The sequence below is a fragment of the Oncorhynchus masou genome, chromosome 24 (assembly GCF_036934945.1).
Source record: "Oncorhynchus masou masou isolate Uvic2021 chromosome 24, UVic_Omas_1.1, whole genome shotgun sequence".
Lineage (NCBI taxonomy): Eukaryota > Metazoa > Chordata > Actinopteri > Salmoniformes > Salmonidae > Oncorhynchus > Oncorhynchus masou.
In genome coordinates this window covers 45,678,003-45,690,516 of record NC_088235.1, presented here as the reverse complement: position 1 = coordinate 45,690,516, position 12,514 = coordinate 45,678,003, and the positions used below count along the sequence as shown (strand labels likewise).

Sequence of the window (12,514 nt, the reverse complement as noted above, 5' to 3'; positions counted from 1 at the left end):
GGTCATCCTAACAATTCAGGTCATTGTCTAGTCCTCTATGAAAGCAAATCAGTTTGTCAGGAAATGGCCCCATTGCGTGAGGTTTATTCCCTTCAAAAAGGTCTGTATTAGTTACTATTGGACCATTCATGATGAACAAGCAAACTACAAGGCTACATCAAGTTCTAATGGTTCCAATATTATAGTCTCTAATGGTCTTCAATGGTAAAAACCAGAGGTGTTGAGTCACGTGACAGATTTTGTGACTTGAGACAGGACTTGGCTAAAAGAAACCAACTTGCCACTTGACTTTGTCTTCAGCATCTATGACTCATGACTTATCTTGGACTTAACTGCATAACCCGTGACTTGATTTGTCATCTTGTGCACTATGTAAGCATTTCTGTCCTTTATATACGAGTGCTGTAGGTTCTGTGCGTTGGGTTCTGTGTCTTGACCAATCAGATTCACGGAAATCATAGGTCTAGGAAAGCGTGTGCTGCTCCACTGACCTCCGGTATTTATTTAGCAAAGGTGATAACACATCACTCCCGACATACACAAGCAAGAACTCTTCACAGAAATGTTGCAGCTGCCCTACACCTAAACTGTATGCGAAGGCTACTGAGAACTACTGCAGCTGCATAGGCTACAGCCAATGCGCCCTGTAACGTCTTGCCCTCTGGCCAGGGTAAACAAAATGGTAATGTTATGTAGCCAATTTATAGCCCATTTATTTGTGTTAGGAGAAAATGTGATCAAATTTGGTTTAGGCTATATTCAATCTAGGGCTGGCTGGCTAGGCTGACCTTTATAATCCAAAATTATTAACTGAAAGTAATCAAACACAATACTGATTATTTAAACACACTGAGTTACTTTTGAATTGCAGTTGCATAGGCCTATATGATGCAAACCTGCATAAAGAAAGCTCAGCCCTGTGAGTTCTATTGTCCAATTGCAGTGGTTGTGTCTGAAAAGGAAAGTGTCGTTTTAAAATATAATTCATATTAACAAGTACAAGGCTGCTGCAGTTTGACAGGGTTTTCATCCTCCCTAGGTCCAGGAGTTTTACCAGAATTTCTTTAAAACCATGTGACCTGTTTAGAACATATCTGTATACCTAGGCAACAGGCGTGTTGGGCCATTAACTGAAAGGTCAATGGTTGAATCCCCGAGTTGACAAGGTGAACATATCTGCAGATGTGCCCTTGAGCAAGGCACTTAACCTGAATTGCTCTGGATAAGAGCATCTGCTAAATGACTCAAATGTCAATCTGGTCCCACTCCCATCATTGCCCTTATAAATACCTTTTTACAACTACAAATTAATCAGTCAGACCATATAGGGTCCCTGGGGCGGTAGGGTAGCTACCCTGGGGCGGCAGGACTAGTAACAGAAAGGTTGCAAGTTCAAACCCCCGAGCTGATAAGGTACAAATCTGTCGTTCTGCCCCTGAACAGGCAGTTAACCCACTGTTCCTAGGCCGTCATTGAAAATAAGAATTTGTTCTTAACTGACTTGCCTAGTTAAATAAAGGTCAAATAAAAATGTACACTTGGTTAGGTTTTCAGATTAGAAAAGGCTCCAGACACCAGGGAAAACACATTTTCCCCACCACTTTGGGACCTGTGGTGCCACCTCTGCATCAGGGCATTGTTGGTCCTAAAAATCGTTGCATTCCTTTTTCAAAGACTATGTGTTGCCCATTAATACTTGTGACTTGAGACTCAAGCCTCAAGACTGAAAAGTTAAGACCTGAGACTTGCTTAGGGTTTTTTTATATACTTTGTCCCATGCGTGGTAAATAACACATACTGCATAGTATTTTACAATTGATATTGAGTTGTGTTGGGTTTAATAGTAAACGTCACTAACCACAATACATATAGAGCAGTTTCCCGAAACTTTTATTTAAACAAATATGACTGCCATGCAATTATTTTATCCGAGTTGTCACAAAATTTGAATCCCTAGAGATGGTCCCTGGAGATAGCCCTTTTAGAAAGCGGCCACTTGTTGGACTATTCAAGGAGAGTTGGGTTGAAGCATTAGGTTGCTAAGAAAAGGACAAACTGAATTGATTTGATGGATGACTGACTTGATGACCACACTATGTGTTTTCATAAACAGCCAAATCTAATGAGCCAAATCTATCTATTTAATAAACACAAGAGACCAGCAGAATGGATAAAACAGTGTGAGAGTAGCAAGAACAGCAGCATCTAGTGGTCAGAACCTGGTACTTTCACACTATGTTATGGTAAATAATGCAAGCAATTGCATATTTTTCTGAACAGGGGGGAACCATCACAAGATTCACAGGCAATACATTTCATAGTATGGGGAGAACCAATACTCCAAGCCACAGCTTCATACTACTTGTCAAACACTGCTAATGTATATTGGTTGTTGGGGTGGGATTGGCATGGAGTGTGGGAGGTCCGTGGTTGGCTTTTGACCATTATTGGGGGCATTCCTCATGTCTTACTCATTGGTAGGAACAAGTTTGGTCCAAATTGGATGTTGGTTACTATATTTATTGAATATTATCTGAATCCTGTGACTTAAAATGGCCAATTTGGGTGCAATCAATAAGCTTAATTTCTCAAAGATCAAATTATATTTCAACAAAAGAGTGTTTCACAAATGCTAATTGTATCTGTTACTAACTACAGAAACATTTTCAGAACAATCTCAGATAGTGGGTGGTGAAATCCTCGTGTTTTTTTTAGGTGGACAACCCTTCATCTGTTCTGTTTTCCACCCTGTGCTCCTCTACATATTCTCTTTTATTTTAATTAATTTCATTCATTGAAACTAATCAAATCAATTGTGTTAAAAACAGCATTGATCGTGAAATATCTTAGATGCTTTTCTTTCACAGCCATTTGATGCCTGAGACGGCTGTGACTCACCCATAAATACTGAGATAGGCCAAACTGTTCTATATACACACACGACATGAGCAAGAGGTATGTGGACATCTCATTCCACAATCATGGGCATAAATATGAAGTTGGTCTCCCTTTGATGTTATAACAGCCTCCAGTCTTCTGGGAAGGCTTTCCACTAGATGTTGGAACATTGCTACGGGGACTTGCATCCATTCAGCCACGAGCATTAGTGAGGTCAGGGACGAATGTTGGGCAATTAGGCCTGGCTCACAGTTGGCGTTCCAATTCATCCCAAAGGTGTTCGATGGGGTTGAGGTCAGGGCTCTGTGCAGGCCAATCAAGTTATTCCACACCAATCTCAACAAACCATTTCTGTATGGAACTCGCTTTGTGCACGGGGGCATTGTCATGCTGAAACAGGAAAGGGCCTTCCCCAAACTGATGCCACAAAGTTGGAACCCTTGATGATGTTGATATTTTCTATCACAAACTGAGGACCATAATCTGTTGACCAGACGGATGTTCCAGAAAAATGGATTATTGAGTTTGCTCAAATTCTGATTAACAGATCTGGCTAACTCAGAATTTACAGTTCCAGAAAGAGAGCTTGACATTGAGCCTGATCAGACACCATGGCAATGAATGCTCTGAAGCAAACTTGTTACCTCCTAGGTTAACTTGATTTTAGCCTGTCCTGGTGGATAAAGACAGGGATTCTCCGCCAATCAGATTCTTGTCCAACACCATGACTGGTCCCTTTACGGAAAATCAAAAATTGTTTGCTGTGCATTACAAATGGAACGAATTACTGGACCTCGAATAGATCCTTTAGATCATTCTGAAGATCTTATTTTATCTTTTTTTTTTTTTTTTACAATCAATCAAGTATCTGATCAACTTAACCTGTCGCAATGTAACCCAACACAGTTTCCCTTTGACCGGTATACAAATGCTGTGTATTGCTTTCTGATTCTTTTGCAACTGGAAGAAATCCCAGACTCACTTTCTGGTTAAGAGAAGCCGGATATGTTCAGAGAATCCTGAATTTGTTAAACCATCTTTCTGGAAACCCCCCCAGGATGTTTCTGCAAACTTTGTGCTATAGTAGAATACAGTAGGCCTCAGGCTGGTGGTGGTGTAGACACTAACCCTGCGGTCTTCATCTGGCACCAGAGCAGCAGAGCATCTTTAGCCGACTTCTTCTCCTTGTTATCCTCAGTCTCCACTCTGATGTCCTGGATCTGTGAAGCACATATCAAAGAATACGGTCACAACGCCAGCCATCAGCAGGACCCAAAGACTGATACAACCACTATTCACACACACACACACACACACACACACACACACACACACACACCCACCCCTGCATTAAGTAGCACAGACATAAACACCACTTAGCACTTTCTTGATATACAAATGTAACCCTCTGGTTACTTTTACATTATTTAACCGGGACTACCAGGTATTATTTACTGTGTGCTGACATTGTTGCATGTTGGTCATATTTGGGAGACTGACCGGTTGCTAGGCAACAGTGTGTAATGTGCGAGAGAAGACTCATGAAAACAACAAGCTATCACCATTTGCTAACTAGTTGTTTCAAGCAGTTTATAGTTGTGTAACTCGCTCATCAGTGCAAATGAATGTAGTATACAGTTGAAGTCAGAAGTTTTACATACACCTTAGCCAAATACATTTAAGCTCAGTTTTTCACAATTCCTGACATTTAATCCTAGTAAAAATTCCCTGTCTTAGGTCAGTTAGGATCACCACTTTATTTTAAGAATGACATTTCAGAATAATAGTAGAGAGAATGATGTATTTCCTCTTTTATTTCTTTCATCACATTCCAAGTGGGTCAGAAGTTTACATCCAGTCAATTAGTATTTGGTAGCATTGCCTTTAAATTGTTTAACTTGGGTCAAACGTTTTGGTTAGCCTTCCACAATAAGTTGGGTGAATTTTAGCCAGTCAGGTTTGTAGGCCTCCTTGCTCGCACACGCTTTCAGTTCTGCCCACAAATTGTCTATAGGATTGAGGTCAGGGCTGTGTGCAGGCCACTCCAATACCTTGACTTTGTTGTCCTTACGCCATTTGCCATAACTTTGGGAGTATGCTTGGGGTCATTGTCCATTTGGAAGACCCATTTGCGACCAAGCTTTAACTTCCTGACGGATGTCTTGAGATGTTGCTTCAATATATCCACATAATTTTCCTTCCTCATGGAGCCATCTATTTTGTGAAGTGCACCAGTCCCTCCTACAGCAAAGCACACCCACACACTGTGCTTCACGGTTGGGATGGTGTTCTTCGACTTGCAACCCCCCCCTTTTCCTCCAAACATAAGGATGATCATTATGGCCAAACAGTTCTATTTTTGTTTCATCAGACCAGAGGACATTTCTCCTAAAAGTACGATCTTTGTCCCCATGTGCAGTTGCAATATGTAGTCTGGCATTTTTAAAGCGGTTTTGGAACAGTGGCTTCTTCATTGCTGAGCGGCCTTTCAGGTTATGTCGACATAGGACTCGTTTTACTGAGGATGTAGATACTTTTGTACCTGTTTCCTCCAGCATCTTCACAAGGTCCTTTGCTGTTGTTCTGGGATTGATTTGCACTTTTCGCACCAAAGTACATTCATCTCTAGGAGACAGAAGGTGTCTCCTTCCTGAGCAGTATGACGGCTGCGTGGTCCCATGGTGTTTATACTTGCGTACTATTGTTTGTACAGATGAACATGGTACCGTCAGGAGTTTGGAAATTGCTCCCAAGGATAAACCAGACTTGTGGAAGTCCACATTTTTTTTCTGAGGTCTTGGCTGATTTCTATTGATTTTCCCATGATGTCAAGCAAAGAGGCACAGAGTTTGAAGGTAGGCCTTGAAATACATCCACAGGCACACCTCCAATTGCCTCAAATTATGTAAATTAGCCTATCAGAAGCTTCTAAAGCCATGATGGAATTTTCCGGAATTTTCAAGCTGTTTAAAAGGCACAGTCAACTTAGTGTAGGTAAACTTCTGACCAACTGGAATTGTGATACAGTGAATTATAAGTGAAATAACCTGTCTGCAAACAATTGTTGGAAACATTACTTGTGTCACGCACAAATTAGATGTCCTAACTGACTTGCCAAAACTATAGTTTGCTCACAAGACATTTGTGGAGTGGTTGAAAAACAGGTTTTAATGACTAACCAAAGTGTATATAAACGTTGGACTTCAACAGTATATGATGAATATTTAGTTAAGCATCCCGATCACAGTGAGGATAGCGAGGGATTTATTGCTTGTACTTGTGGAAAGCCTCTCGCTAAATAGTAGAAAGCAGATTATTCAGTCGACGTTCCTATCGGTCCTAGACTACATCATTTATATGAACAGCTGCCACTTCATTAAAGCCATCAGATGCAGTTTATCATAGCGCACTGTGCTTTATTACGGGTGACCATTTTTGTTCTCGTCACTGCATTCTCTACCAGACAGTTGTTTGACCCTCTGATGTCACACAGGTTGATACATAGCTATGTTTCCATTTAAAAAGCTCTTTTACAAAAAAAGTCCCACTGTACTTAACATCATTACTAAACTTTAGACATTCGAGTTCCCACACCCGGTCTCAGGGATGGCTAACTCTGTAAATTCCTTTGATCTCTACGGAGTTAACTAAAAGCTGATTTACCTTTCTTGCACCTTATTTGTGGAAGAATCTTAAAACTTATTTAACATTTGATATTCTGCTGCCTCTAGTGCAATTCAGAAAGCTGATTGAGGACCTTATTACTGCTGAATGCGTTTGCTTTTGAGGACTGTGTTTCTCTTTCTGCTCGCATTTTGATGTGTATTTTCTGTCATTTGTCATTCAGGGCTCATCTGTAAGAGACGTTGGTCTCAGTAAGTCTCCCTGACAAAATAAAGGTTAAATAAAATAAATACAAAATATAAACTGTCTCTGACTGAGAGGATCAACTTTAATCAACAGGCTCCACTTTCTGCCTCTCGACCGTATGCTAAAATGCTGACCACACCGCTCGCTTGTTTTTAGACATTTTTGCAAATATATTGAAAATGAAATACCTCATTTACATTAGTATTCACACCCCTGATATGTTAGAATCACGTTGCAGCAAATACAGCTGTCTTTTTGAGTAACCTGGATAGTGCATAATTTACACATTATTACAAAAAATATTCAAGTACTGTCAAGTTGGTTGTTGATCATTGCTAGACAGTGATTTTCATGTCTTGCCATAGATCTTCAAGACGATTTAAGTTCAAGCTGTAACTAGGCCACTCAGGAACTTTCAATGTTGTCTAAGCAACTCCAGTGTTTATTTGGCCTTGTGTTTTAGGTTATTGTCCTGCTGAAAAGGTACATTTGTCTCCCAGTGTCTGTTTGAAAGCAGACGGAACCAGGTTTCCCTCTAGAATTTTGCCTGTGCTTATAGCTCTATTCCGTTTATTTTTATCCCACCCAAAAAACTCCCTAGTCCTTGCCGATGACAAGCATACCCATAACATGATGCCGCAACCACCACATTTGAAAATATGAAGAGTAATAGCTACGTGATGTGTTGTACTGGATTTGCCCCAAACATAATGCTTTGTATTCAGAACATAAAGTTACTTTATTTAGCAGTTTTACTTTAGTGCCTTATTGCAAACAAGATGCATGTTTTGGAATATTTTATTTTGTACAGGCTTCCTTCTTTTCAATATGTCATTTAGGTTAGTACTGTGGAGTAATTACAATGTTGTTGGTCCATCTTCAGCTTTCTCCTACCACAGCCATTAAACTATAAACTGTTTTTAAAGTCACCATTGTCACCAGCCTTCCTCTTCGGCAACTGCGTTAGGAAGGACACCTGTATCTTTGTAGTAACGGGGTGTATTGATACACCATCCAAAGCCTAATTAATAACTTCACCATGCTCAAATGGATATTCAATATCTGAGTTTGTTTTACCCATCTACCAATAGGTGCCCTTCTTTGTGAGGCATTGGAAAACCTCCCTGGACTTTGTGGTTAAATCTGTTTTTGAAATTCACTGCTTGACTGAGGGACCTTACACATAATTGTATGTCTGTGGTACAGAGATGAGGTAGTCATTCAAAAATCCTGTTAAACACTATTATTGCACAACTTGTTTAGGCGTGCCATAACAAAAGGGGTTGAATACTTATTGACTCAAGACATTTAAGATTTTTATTTTTTATTAATTTGTAAAGAAATCTAAAAACATAATTCCACTTTGACATTATGGGGTATTGTGTGTTGGCCAGTGTCACAAAATCTAAATGTAATCCATTTTAAATTCAGGCTGTAACACAACAATATGTGGAAAAAGTCAAGGGATGTGGATACTTTCTGAAGGCACTGTATTATATTTCCTACTGGGTAAACAAAATATTCTTCAGGGTTTATTACCTACTAGGGGGAAGCACTGAACCATTGTATTTATGGTTAAGCCCACCCAGTGCACACACTCATTTCCACATGCTGCCTGCTTACAGACCACATCATTTATTATTGCCACACACCTAGATACTACTGTAGGTCCAAACTGACATGAACTCCAGTACCTCAGAAGAGAGGGCTACAAATGGAGGCACTGCTGAGATGGTTAACAGGAGATCCCGAGATAATGGATGAGCAACGACTAAACAACAGGACTGTACATGAAGGCAGTGCAGTGAACAGTGAATATAAAACATTGAAAAGACTATCCCCCTATCAGAAGGCCAACTATGAGTGGCGATATCAAGCCATTTGAGAACCCTCTCATTTTAACAGCGAGTTCCAATTGCTCAGAGGGAAAGAGAATGGAGATTAATATGGAAAAGCTGAAACAGTGGAAGGACAATGATCCTATCAGGGAATGAATGGTTACAGAGAATCGAGTTGTTTGGGTTGCTTAAACTGAAAAACTGTATGCAACATCCTCAAACCAAGTGGGCCAGTGTTTTAGTTAAGACATTTGTGGACCTCACTGCATACTGTGTGCCAACTCTGGTTGAAGATGAAGAAAAGGGCATCAACTGGCAGTTGATCTGTCTAGGAAATGTAGCTCCTCCCTCTCCTGAGCAAATACCCACCACCAAGTTCCCCCCATGTCAGCACCCCATAGTAAAAACAAACTACAGGCCTTCAAAAGTGGATCTCAGATAGCAAGCTGAAGAACCTTGTCAAACCCCAAGCCACAGCCTCAAGACCTGAATACATCATTGAAGCCATGGGGAAGGTTCTGAAGGAAGCTATGACATCTCACTACGAGGCCAGTCCGTACAGAAGACTGCAGACTTTCAATGGCACGGTGTAAATGTCCTTTGGGGAAGAGGACATGGATGGAACAAGTAAACCAGATGTTGCCTGAGTGGCAATACTCCAACCAGGAGAAGAGAAAGAGACTCATAAAGAGTTTCAAGGCCCCTGCTCTGAGTGTGGCTACAGCGCTAAGAGCTAACCACAAAGATGCATTGGTAGAGGACTAATTGAACATACTGGAGCACACATACGGCACAGCATAGTAAGGGGAGCACCTCTACTACAAGTTTGAGGGCCTGCGACAGAAACCTGGAGAGAAGATCTCTGATTACCTCCTTTGACTAGAGAAGTCGTCACAGAAGGTCAGAGTGAAGAGGCATTGATGAGTCCAGGGTCGACGTCGCACAAGTTAACCAGATCATCAAGGGAGTGATGTACAACACTGATATCCTGGTGCATCTTCAACAGAGAGAGAAGAGAGAGGCCACCTACATTTCCAGTTTGACTGCAAAAGCTGAGGGAAGAAGAGAAGCACTCTCATAGAATCCCAGTATCCCAAGTCCAACTTCAGAAAGAGACAACATTAACTGCTGGGACCGAAATCAAAGCTCTCTGCAGACAGGTGGAAGAACTGAAGTCTGTCATAGCAGTAATGAAGGTGACCCTGGCTGAAGGCAACATCGAGGTTTACATGAAGTTCAACTCTTCTTAGAGGCTCTGTATTGTGAGCTGCCAGCTTCTGTCCTGATAACCAGCAGTGTGGTTACTGTTACTGCTGAAGATGGCAGCAGCATCTCCCCTCTAAGGGTGAAGAATGAAAGCACTGAGGCAGTCACACTACAACCCAATCTCAAGTTGGCCGAACTGCATCCAGTAGCTCACATAACCCACACAGAAGTCACCAGTAAAGAGGAAACCCTCAACCCTGACCTCCTTGACTTCGGCAACTCTCCCGTTCCCCCACAATGGAAAGAACGGTTGCAAAGGAGACTGAAGGAATGGGCCAAAGTGTTTTCTTTAAACGAATAGGAGGTGGGTTGTGCAAGTGGAGTGGAACACATGCTCAGACTCACCAATGAATGACCATTGAGCGAGAGGTTCAGAAGTATGGCGCCCATAGATGTAGATGATGTTTGGAAACGCTTGAGAGCTGACGGACTATCGGTCTGTCTGTCAGGGAGAGTACTATCTGTCTGTCTGTCAAGTAGTTCTCCATCCTCGATCATTGCAGTGGCTATTACCAGATCCCCATGCACAAGGCCAACAAGGAGAAGACCGTGTTTATCTGCCCTCTTGGTTTCTACCAATTAGAGAGGATGCCTCCAGGAGTCATTGGAGCCCCAGCTTCTTTCCAACTATTAATGGAGAAGGCTGTCGGCTACATGAACCTCCTTGTGTGCTGGTCTATCTGGACAACCTCGTCATGTTTGGGAAAACCTTGGAGGAACATAAGGAAAGGCTGATGAAGGTCCTGGACCAGAAAAGCTCAAGGCCCTCCAGTCATATCTGGGTTCTGCGGATACTACTGGAGGTCTGTGAAAGGATACGCTGTCCAGAAGTTATGCCCCCAAGACGAAAAATGGCAAGCCCATCACTCCCCCTGGAGTAAACTACCTAAAGGAGAAAGAGCTGTTTAGAGAACTATGGATAGCAGAGTGTGAGAGAGCCTTCCAGAACATCATTGAATGCCTCACCAGCTCACCTGTGCTCACATTTGCTGTCCCTGAGAAGCCCTACATCTTGCACAACCGACACCAGTCTGAGTGGACTGGATGGAGTGCTGTACCAGGAGTACCCTGCGGGATGGAGACCAGTGGATTATGCAAGCCGGGGGTTGTCCAGGACAGAGAATAAATATTCAGCGCACAAGCTTGAGTTCCTGGGGTTAAAGTGGGCCATGTCGGACAAGTTTCATGATTATCTGTACGGAGCAAAGCTCTTGGTGCCCACGGACAATAACCACTTCACCTACGTGCAAACCACCGCCAAGCTGAATGCCACAGGCCAGAGGTGGATGACCACTCTCACCAACTACGAGTTCAAGTTGCAGTACAGGCCAGGGTGAGTGAACATTGATGCCGACACCCTGTCAGGATGCTCACACAATCAGTGCTGAAGAGGATGGAGACTGGGTTGAAATCCCCTCATCAAGGGAGTCAGAGCCATTTGCCGAGTAATGACTGCCAAAGTCTCTTCAGGCAGTATCTCTGAGAGTGCAACTGTGAACATAGGAGTCCCGCCCGGGGCTGTCCCTGAAGCCTTTGTGAAATTCACTACTCTGAAGATGGATGGACAATCCTGCCTGAGTCCTGAGGGTCTGTGATGCTCACAGCTCTGGGATCAAGTGATATCCACAGTCAGCCAGGCCCTGGGGTTAAGAAAGGAACCCTTCCTAAGCAGAAACACAAACCCAGGTCCCCAATTACAAACATAACATGTCTAATAAGGGGGGACAAGGCCGACAGAACAGGAACGTTTGATGACAACGTTTATGGTAAAGCCTTAACCATTAGCTACCTCTTCCAATTCAAATGAGCTTGAAAGTAAATTATGACAACATTTTTATTGTTTTGTGTGAGTACAGCCCCTGCGATAAAACGCCCAGTGATATCCACCATCAGCCAGGCCCTAGGGTTAAGAAAGCAGCCATTCTTAAGCAGAAACACAAAGCCAGAAGAAGCCATTCTCCTGGGGTCATGGGACATGGAGTGCTGTACAGGAACCCCAGGTTTAGTTTGACAGAGACAGCTGGTCCTGCCCCAAGAGTACCACCATGCTGTTATGAAGTCACCGCATGATGATATGACTGGCCCAAGCAAGATTTTACTGGCCTCGCATGTCTTGCGACATTGAGCAACACTGCATGAACTGTGCAAGGTGTATCCATTGGAAGACACTACCCCCATAGGCCGCTGAGCTTGTCAACATCACCCATGGAGCTGGTCTGCATAAACTTCCTGACAGTGGAGAATGACAGCAGAAACATCAGCAACATCCTCATCATTACAGACCACTTCACCCACTATTCCCAAGCATACCCTACCAAGGACCAGCTTGTAAGCACAGTGGCCAAAGACGTGGGAGAAATTCTTTGTACACTATAAACAAGAGTCCACTACAGTCAAGGAAGATACTTTGAGAGCCGACTGATCCACCAAATGCTAACCCTTGTGGGGGTAAAGAAGTCAATAACCTCTCTCTATCATCCTCAAGGGAACGCAAAGGTGGAATGCTTCAACCCTATGCTGCTGAACATGCTTGGCACTCTGGGTCCAAGCAGAAGTCCACCTGGGGCCAGCATATAGCTCACCTTGTGCACGCCTACAACTGCACAAAGAACGACTCCATTGGTTTCTCACCATACCACCTC

At 42.7% G+C, this 12,514-nt stretch overlaps 1 protein-coding gene across 2 annotated transcripts in view; it reads right to left on the bottom strand.

Moving 5' to 3' along the window:
* LOC135512254 (spectrin beta chain, non-erythrocytic 1) overlaps positions 1 to 12,514 on the bottom strand; it is a 122,211-nt gene that overhangs the window by 34,554 nt on the left and 75,143 nt on the right. For both annotated transcript variants that reach the window (XM_064934078.1, XM_064934077.1), the window contains one exon: positions 4,027 to 4,118. In XM_064934078.1, the coding sequence (XP_064790150.1) occupies positions 4,027 to 4,118 (92 nt within the window). The remainder of the gene's footprint in view (positions 1 to 4,026; positions 4,119 to 12,514) is intronic.